General features: G+C 43.2%; 1 protein-coding gene across 7 annotated transcripts; it reads right to left on the bottom strand.

The window, feature by feature from the left end:
• Positions 1-1,869: 1,869 nt before the first annotated feature.
• On the bottom strand, positions 1,870-9,190 carry LOC123394907 (putative disease resistance protein RGA4). Of its 7 annotated transcripts, XM_045089783.1 has the most exons (6): positions 7,896-7,915; positions 7,749-7,821; positions 3,233-7,621; positions 2,954-3,137; positions 2,522-2,662; positions 1,870-2,422 (listed from the first exon to the last, which is right to left on the bottom strand). In XM_045089783.1, exon 3 carries the CDS (start codon positions 7,553-7,555, stop codon positions 3,239-3,241), a length of 4,317 nt encoding a protein of 1,438 aa, XP_044945718.1. In that variant the 5' UTR covers positions 7,556-7,621; positions 7,749-7,821; positions 7,896-7,915; the 3' UTR covers positions 1,870-2,422; positions 2,522-2,662; positions 2,954-3,137; positions 3,233-3,238. The 7 variants fall into 7 exon arrangements, 4 of the variants coding, with proteins under 4 accessions (XP_044945718.1, XP_044945720.1, XP_044945719.1 ...); XM_045089785.1 differs by lacking the exon at positions 7,896-7,915 and having other exon boundaries at positions 1,870-2,353; positions 3,233-7,580; positions 7,749-7,815; XM_045089784.1 differs by lacking the exon at positions 7,896-7,915 and having other exon boundaries at positions 1,870-2,350; positions 3,233-7,580; positions 7,749-7,815.
• Between the last annotated feature and the right edge of the window lie 618 nt (positions 9,191-9,808).

Here is a 9,808-nt window from a genome sequence, read left to right as displayed (position 1 = left end):
CACATTGTCTGTAGCATCTAAAATTCTTACAGGTTGGTCTGCCCGCCGCACGGCAACGCAGCCGTGCGCACGCTGCCAATTAGATTTTCCCGCGATTGTTTATGTACACAGGGGTTTAATTTGTTTTTCGTTGGTCAATCAGTATTTTACATAAAACCTTGTTTTCATAAATGTGAACACATGCTCTCCTCCTATTGGAGCCTGGCCCATGAGGCCGTCCCTGTGCAATAAAGAAAAACAAATGTCAATGCTTACTAAAAAAACTTCAATTTTTTTGTTTTTTAATTTCTTTGATTTTACTGTTCATCCAAGCTCGAGCTAAAATAACCACTTCCACTTAGGAGTACCTATTTAGCGCCTTTAGCGCTTGCACATCACTAGCTTGATGGGCCACAGCCCTTTTTCTCATGACGCTAGCTTAAAAAAACAGCAATCGCTGCCTAAAACACATCAGCTCTCTTGTCTTTTTGGAAGATTTGAAAAAGTTCACAAAGTCGGAAAACATTAAAAAAATAATATTTCCACGAATTTAAAAAAACAATCATGGGTTGATATTTATAAATATTCATGAATTATGCACAATATTTGCTATTTGCAAATAATTATCATAAATTCTACAAATTTTCATGGATTTGAAAAATATCTATGATTTTGAAAAATTATTGATGTATTTAAAAATGTTCAGAAATTGAGAAAGTACTCAGTAAATTTTAAAAAGAAAATAAAGGAGGTGAGGAAAATAAAAGAACACGAACATGGAAAAAACCAGAAAGAAGCAAATAAAAGGAAATAAAAAATAGCGAAGAGCTTCTAGAAGCTTACAAAAAGTGGTGAAAAGGGCGCCATCGACAAAAAAAGAAAACAGATTTCGCAAACCACATAGAGGAATAATGACATGAAAATCCAAGGTAAGTGGTTGGGGTGTATTTTTCTTCTGCGGGCATGGGTGAAATGTGGGTTTGAATTTGTAACGCCACTGCAAAGAAAGAGACGCTTTTTGTTTTGCGAAAAGCTTTTAACCTATTCATCTTCAATCATGCCAGTACAACGAATATCAAAAAAATAAAAATTATATCTGAATTTGTAGACCACCTAACGACGACTACAAGCACTGGAGTTCTCCATGTCTACTTGACCTGAATATATAAACTGCCTCCTTCCTGAGATGATGGCAGTCGGGCCTGATGTACTGCAGCAACTCATATCTCATCATCGGGCTAAATTCCAAACCCAGGCCCGGTGAATGTAAAGTTTTCCCTCTACTTAATTGAAAAGTAGAAAAGAAAAAAATAACTCTGCGTCTGCATGCAAAGAAAGAAAGAAATTCACAGCCAACCTTTGGATGGTTGAAAATTAATTTTGCGATGGAGCAACAATGCTCGGGGCAATTTGAAGAAAATCCATTTACACACATGGGGGGCGCATACTAACACCCTAACAAGAAACACACCAACATCAACATGAATAAGCAGCATAGAAGCACACCAACACTGAAACCACATCTCCCCCTGAATTTTCTTTAGCTGTACTACTACATGTTCCTTCCCCGACAATGGGTTGAAATATATTGCCCGCCTTTCTCTTTGGACTTTTGGAGCAACTGGCTAGAGCATGAATTCAATAGTGAGCAATGATACACTTTTAGAAACACACATTGATTTTTTTTTTTTGACCAAAAATAAACACACATTGGTTCTGATGTTGAGCAATGGTTGAAGGATCTCGTGACACAACTCCTACCCCTCTTATGTTAGCTAGTTAGAGTTGACAACCAGAGTAAATAACAGAGCACGTTTAGTGTAACTACCTAGGAAAGGTGCGCCGTTATACTCGAGGCGTAAATAAGTAATGGTGGTGACAGTGATAATATACATAGAATGTCTAATATGAATGAATGTGCGCTTCACAAGAGAAACTTCAGTTTGTACAACAAAAGAAGCTTAACAACTGCATGATGAAGGCCTGATGGTAAACTTGGATTGGAATTGCATGGTTCTGCGCAAATTCCATAGAGCACTATCACCTTGGTCATCTTCCCAGAGGCGGTCGACTGATACTTCTGCTACCAAGTCTGGAGCACAAGATCATGTAATCGATGGTGAAGAAGTAGTTCATCATTTGAAGAGCGTATTGGGCAGCTCGATGCGCAAAGTTCAGTAAATGGTGCTCCTCTCCTCTCTGGTAATGATGCCATCTTGGAACTTCACTGCCTTAATTTGGCCATGATCGATCTCGATCGTGTGCTCCCGCAAGGGTGGTGGTGTGTCGTAGCTCCGAGAGAAGCGGCAGGCTGCCGTTAGATGAAGATCATACGGTTGACGGTGAGCCCGACAGGTTTGGCGCCAATTGGCTGCTGGGTGTCGATTTCTTTCAGTTAACAGCATGAAAAGTGTTGATTTCTTCAGAAGCAGCAGTCTGATTCCTGACAAGGGAGGGAAACGTGTAAGTAATTGGCATTGTTCTGCCTGTCAGGGTCAGAATATTTTGCACTACACTAATACTGAATGACCGAAATACTAACCATCACACACACAGTATGAACGTGAATGATATACTCATCACAGCAACTTCCAAGTAACATCACAACACTTCAGATAGCTTCAGGCCACGCTGCTTCTAGCGTAGGCAAAATATGAAGAAGCCTATAAGATCAAACAAACGCCTGTAAAGAGAACCAAAACATATGGTGATCACAGTGTACGTTGGTAATTGCATCTAGGAAGGAGAAGAGAGACATCCAAACGAAACTAGCAGATAATTACATTTGTTTCCTCGACATATGAAAAGACAAGGGGCGATGAGAAACATGTCTTAAATATTTTCAAAAGAAAATAAAAATCTAACATAGCAGGAGTTTAAGTGGATATATGTTTTACGGAAGTATAAGCAGAAGTTGATATAATTGATACAGTATGGTATAGCAGGCGTGAAGTTTCAGTGTACATGTACTTACCAGATTTTTGTACAGGAAGGAAGACAGCAGCCACAAGACCCTCATGTCATGCATGTCGCAAGAGTGTGGATGTATGTATGGAAAGGGAAGAGCTCTACAAGGCTAGAAGAATGTACTCCCTCTGTACCATAATATTTGTTGTTGGGGAGAACGAGGGAGTACTAGGGAAACCCAAGGAATTGTCCTGCACGGCGGATGGGAACAAGGCACAGAGTTATTAAGCGGGATTGCAGGAAAAGGATAAAGTGGAAAAAACACAAGAAAGTATGTTTGAGTTACCTTGGATCATTCTATTATGATTTTGGGGATGGTATTTACTAACTCCCTGCACTGCTCTTCTAGCTTCCCACACAAGCTGACCCTTAACTCTTGCAGTGATTCAGGGAGGCCATCGTTGGGCAACGATGACATGGCTGGACACTTGTAGATTGATAATGTTTTAAGTCTGGCAAGATTGCCCAGCCTTGCAGGGAGTTGCTGAAGGTCGTCGAAACTCCAAAACGCAAGTTGTTGGAGGGAGGAGAGGAGTTGAAGGGCGTCTTCTTGCTTCTTGCTGAAACGCTCCATCGCGAAAAAGGGGAACAAAAAGCTCTCTCCCGAAAGTTGCAGCTCGGTGAGGGCGGGAGAGAGGAAGCTGCAGATGGGTGCAGCAAAAAGGCCCACCACGTCATCCGTCCTGAGCGCCTGCAGTTTGGATGAAATAAGATGTGGCTGCTGCTCTTCTCCTTCAACAGGATCCCAACCAGCAAAGAACCTATGGCTGCCCCTGACTTCTAATTCATTGAGCTGCCCCCCGGTGGTAATGAGAGACTGCAAGCCCTGACATTTTAGATCCTCCCCACAATTCAACAATTCTAATCGGGTAAGAGAGGAGAGGTTTGAGAGGGGCTCCAGTGTCCGCATGCCTTTCACATACCAAAGTGTCAGGAACTGCAGGGAGGAAGGGAAAAGGTGACGGGAAAATGAGAAGGTGGATAAAAACTTTCGGCAACACTTTATGCTTAAAGTCTGGAGGGATCGCAAGGCTTGAAGCCATGCTCCTCCAGAAACAAGAGTTGGTTGGTCCACCAGGACAATACCTAGGCAGAAAGACATGTCCAATTCCCGTAGTGAGTCACATAGAGTAGCTGGGAAGAGCAGCACCCCATCATCCTCTTCCTCTTCTGCCGTTGTTATTTCATCTTCCTCCACCTCTGATGTTGTGGATGTTGTTTGTTGCAGACCCATCCCAACTACCAGCTTTTTTATGTTTTTACAATAACTTATTTCCAATTTGGAGAGCCTTGGGAGGTGGGGGAGGAGCTCTGTCAATTCCTTCCCACTATAACCATCCAAGCCCTTGATCCTCATATACTCAATAGGGAGGTGCCATTCGAGGCCATCCTGACCTCCTAGTGGTCCAACCAGACTGACTGAATTTCCTGCAATCAATGTCTTCAGCGAGGTTAGCATCAGAAGGTTCTTCAACTCTAGAGGTGGACACCTTGACAGTGTCAGCTTCTCAAGGCCTATTTCTTTATCGAAAGCCAACACTTGGTCTAAGCTATGCACATCATACTCTCCAATAATTTCGAATTCTACTCCAGCAGACAATTTTGAGTATGTAAACTCCATTAGCATCTTTACATGTCGTATTATGACACGACGCAGACTTTCAATCCAGGAGATGGGAATCACTGACGAGAATTCTGGACAGTCATGTATTTCAAGCTCTTGTAGTTTGGGAAACCAATATGAGGAAACAATGTGGTCTGAAAAAGGCAACACCGAGAGTTTCGGGCACTTTTTAATAATCAACACTTGCAAGAGAGGGAACATATGAGCATCTGTTGGCAACACCTCTCCACCCAGGGATGATTCTAGTTCAGTTGGGTAAACCCATTTTTCGAAACTTGCTAGGCCAATGAGTTCAAGCTTTATTAGCACGCAAAAGCTTTTCCCTATAATAAACTCCTTCAGTCTGGCCATATCCTTCAACCTTAGTTCATGAAGATCCCACAAATCACCCAGCCATGTTGGACAAGAAGGGCCTCCATACCCTCTAATGCACAGCACCTGAAGATCTCCATGAGGTTGAAGACTCTCAAGAACCACTTCTTCCACATCGGGCTCAACATCAGACCGCTCACTATCCCAGTCCAATGTTAACCTCCTCATGAACTTTTTCTCAATCAGTTTTGCTTCAGCTGCCTCGTCTCCTATATGTATTTTCTCAAGGTTGTAGATGCCAAGCTCCCATAGCTTGGTCAAATACTCTAATTGCTTTGGTTCAAATCCTTCACTCTTCTTATTGACACGAAATACCTTTAACTTTTCCAAGAGTTTAAGTTTTCTCACATCATAAATATCAAAACAAAGCTCTGCATATCTTCGTCTTGGGATATAACAATGGCATAATTTGGCAAGCTTGCTCATGTCTTCGGGAAAATCACCAATGCCATACCACATCTCAAGATCTAGAACCCTTAAATGATAAAATTTAGAGATTCTAAGTGGTAAATGAACTCGAATATTCCGTGTCCCTAGACATAGGAATCGTAGGTGGATAAGTCCTGAAAAGGTATGTAACACAGACCCCATGGGCAAATAAAGAACACGAAGAGCAGTTGCTTCCGCAAAAAATTCGCAAAATATCTTGGCAAAACATTCATGCATTCTCCCAAATAACATCAGTGTTTGCAAATGCTCAACTTTCAATGTTGTCTTCAATTCTTCCAATTCACTTATTAATTTTTCACCAGACACTACATCATATTCACCCAATTTCTCTGTGCTTATGGACAAGTGACGCGTTGATGGCTGAACTTTTACTAATCCAACATTAGGGAGAGGAAAACTAACACAATCATGTGATACAACCTTCAATGCTAAATCATGCAGTAGGTCATGCATGACATAACGCGGACGATCAACAGTTTCCTCTTCTCTGAAAAATCCATGGTTGATTAACTCTTTTATGTTGCTCAAACCTATACCTTCAAAAGTTGGGTCTTCATCAGTAGGTATCAAAGTATCTAGTCCAATCCATAGGCTAATGAGCTCATGGCTTCTGCAAGGGTAATCTTCAGGAAACAATGCGGAATAGGAAAAACATTGTTGCAGATAGAAAGGAAGAAATTCATAGCTAAGCTTCAAGGCAGACATAATTCCATTGGTCTGTTTCCCCCATTGTTTACTGTTTAGAACCCTTCTCCAGTGAGCCAAACTAGGGTCTCTTCTCAGTAATCTACCAACGGTCTTTGCAGCAAGAGGGGAGCCTTTTAATTTTTCCATTATCTCATCTCCAATGTGAAGCAAATGATGTTTATCCCTCGGATATTGCTCAACATCAAAAACGTATACAAGGAATAACTTCCTAAACTCTTCAGGATCTAACCTGTTCAGTTCTTTTGGCTCTTCGATTTTCTTAACCTGGTCTGCTATTTCTTTTTGCCGAGTCGTGACTAGAATCATGGAACCCTTTTCTTGCGACTTGCCCAGTAGCAACAATAGTTTTTTCCAGTCGTCCACATCAGTAAACTCCCATATATCATCCAATACAAGTAAGAACCTTGTGGATTTTAGTCTTTGTTCAATCAGCTCTTCTGCTCTAATACAGTCTTTTTCACCTTCAACTGCAGGGGTATATCTTTTAATCTCTTCAAGCACCTTATCCAGGTTGAAATTGAATGACACACATATCCAAATCCTGACTGGAAAATGATTCTGCACTTGTTGGTTGGTATATATGTGTTGTATCAGAGTTGTCTTCCCCATTCCCCCCGGACCAATAACCGGAAGTACAGTTAGACCCTTGTCACAGTATTGACCCTCGATGATATCATGTATGATGCTATTCATGACATGGTCCCTCCCATACAGTTTTGGTTCATCAATTCGACCTTTGGTGATAGGACGGATCTGGGTAATATCTGGGACTGTTCTAGGGCCACAATGTATCAGAATCTTGCTAACCTCATTGCGCATAAGCTGCAGTTTCTCTGCAATGCCCTTCATCCTTCGAGACAAATCAACCCTATTAAACTCAAGCTTTGGTGTTTCTTGCTCATTGCCACGATTGCCATCACCAACATGTGGATGTGGGAAACATGAGCAAGGGAGAAGTTTACCGAGCTTGGGCATGCATCCGCTGACCTCCTGATTGGCATTTGGCGCTGAGGAGGAATTGTTGCATGACCTCTGATGGCGCTTAGCACGCTGCCAAGCGCAACAATTGACCAGTTTTCCAACAGCTTTGGCAGTGTGGCGAGCATTGAGGGCAAGGTTGCGAACAGAACCCTCGCCGTGCTTGTCAGCAGCATCGTACGTGCCATGGAGCTCGTCGTGGATGCGGAAGTAGTCCAACTCGTCCAGCAAGTCTTCAGCATTGTGCGCCAGGTCCAGCAACTTTTGCAACAGCATCTCCATTGCCGGCCCACCAAGCTCCTTGAGGGCAGCTTGTTCGAGCGTGGCCTTCACCCACAGCAGTTCCGTGCTGAGGGCCTCGACGTTGGGACCAAAGTTCTTGGTGTCTGCCCAAGCCCCCAGCACGCCGTCGGCAACGGGGGCTAGTGCCTTGCCCACCACCCATTGCGCTACACGGAGCGCCGCGTACATCCCCATCTGATGACTGATGCAGGGATATGACCTGCATCGATCCAGAAACCAAAGGGAATCCAATTACCTGCCCTGTACATATATGCATGCACTGATTTTCCATCACTAATAACAAGAAATCCTGGAAATTAAAGGTAGTACTACTGATTGTACAGGCTGGCTGCAAATTAATGGAGACGTACGACTGTGGATTACGTACGTTGATGTTGACGTGCGCGCACCAGGCGCCTGTCTGCCGGTGATGGATGCTGACTGCAGGGGAGGCCTGGCTACTGCAAAAGGATCTGTCGGTCAGGCCTGCAGGAACACCTAACATATGCACAAGAGAAAGAGAGAGAGTGCCTACTCTGCTTTTCAGCGGTGGTGTGGCTGATGCAGACCCAGGAGCCGCCGCCGCCGCCGCCATGGTGACAGGGAGAGGACGAGACAACTGCGCTGCCGGCAAGTGAGAAGAGATGGGAGCTGCGTTTTTGGCCTTGGCCTGCAAGGTGGAGCGCAGGGAGCAAGCGAGCGACAGACAGAGAGAGAGAGAGAGTAGGTGTGTGTTTGGTCCTCGAACGGATCTGATCTAAGATGAGACGCGTACTGCAATTAACTATTACTGGGCTACCTGCACTTGCTACAGATTAATTACTCTCCGTCATCAGCTACACTAGAAAAAAACCTGCACTTGCTACAGATTAATCTAGATCAGACGCGTATTTCGAGATTCAAAATCAGCTTGACCAACAAAAAGATGCTGGTTACACGGCACACAATAATGTCACTAAATTCGTATTAAAGTAAAAAAAAAAAGCAATGGCATAATTATTATGACACATGATTATGTATTAGCAGTCAAACTATTTGGTAAAGTTAAATCAGAAATTATGAAAGTGTTGAGCAAATTAAATAGTGCATCTATAGATATGAGCCAACCCCAGCTGCTTTCTCTCTTTGCTTATAGGGCCTTGCTTGCTTCCGGTTCCAAGCATATGTTGTATAGATATGTCACATGTATATATGATGTGCATCTCTTTGTATTGGTGATGAGCAGGTCAAGTCAATGCTCCCAGTCCCAGCACCAGATTTGATCGACACAAGTAATCTGTGCCAAGCATATATAGCACGCATCTCGTTAAGCAAAACCGTGAAAAAACAAGGCTAGGCTGCAGGTCTGGCCTTGCGGTCTCCACGGCATGCCATTGCCATGTGAAGGAGTTTCAAAATGGCACTCGGGGCTGGCGCTTAGACCTTGACTGGATCATACTATTATACTCGAGGAGTGGGCACAAGGCCCGGCGGCTTGATTCGCTCAATCTCATCGGATTCATTGATGTAAGTAAAGTAAGTATGGCCATTGTTTAGTTTCTGGGGCAGGCAGAGGGAGCCACTGAAGCAAGCTTGCGGGTGACAGGGCGGGCTCGAGCAGGGCAGGGGAATAAGCACAAGCACCTGGCGGGCGGGCAGGCGGATGAGAGGAGAGCTGACCTTGAGCTGTTGGTAGCGCTTGCTTGCTTCCGCTTCCAGCACATGGATGAGAGGGCGCCTTCCGCCTTCTTCGTTGCGGGCAGCTGTCGCCGTCGCCGTCGCCGTCGCCGCCGTCAGCTCTTGGTTGGTTTGGTTTGGTTGTTAGACTCGTCGGGAGCAAAGGAATGGAAATGGTGGAGGATTCATCTGCTGGGCCGCGTCTACATGGGCCTAACCTGTTTTTGCCAATGAAAAAAAAAGTTCCTGCACGCAAAAATATTTTTTAAATATAAAATTAAAAAAGAGATTATATGTGTTCTTTGTCACATACGGGTATGTAAGAAAAAAGGTTAAACATTTTGGCCTGTGCAAAGAAAAAAGCACCAAATGTTACACCCTAAAATTGTTGTTTTCTTTTCACCGGTGAAACAGCGTTGCTCTGTTTCGAATGAATTGTTTGAAGGATGCTTGCGACACTAACACGAACATCTAAAAAAATAAGATTTTTTTAAAAACATTTACTATTTTTTGTTAACTATTCACACGAGAAGCCAAACTGCCATTCTTGTTATTAGCATGCTTTATTAGAATGCTATTAGCGTGACACTGTACAGTGATTTATTTATCGAGACATCTCTCAGGCTATAGCGCACTATTTTTCCACGGATTCCTTCTTTCCATGTATAATTGTAGCAATTAAAACCCCTGCAAAACTTGCGTAATGAAATCTTTAGTAAAGCATATACAATGATTAATAAGATTGTTTTATCTTATTAAACATGTCACTAACAAAATGTATAATTTTTATCT

This window comes from Hordeum vulgare, chromosome 5H (genome assembly GCF_904849725.1).
Source record: "Hordeum vulgare subsp. vulgare chromosome 5H, MorexV3_pseudomolecules_assembly, whole genome shotgun sequence".
NCBI lineage: Eukaryota > Viridiplantae > Streptophyta > Magnoliopsida > Poales > Poaceae > Hordeum > Hordeum vulgare.
This window is presented reverse-complemented; position numbering and strand designations above follow the sequence as displayed.

What these genes read in the sequence shown, in the direction of transcription:
- LOC123394907 (XM_045089783.1), bottom strand. Translation starts at nt 7,555, where the DNA reads ATGGGGATGTACGCGGCGCTCCGTGTAGCGCAATGGGTGGTGGGCAAG.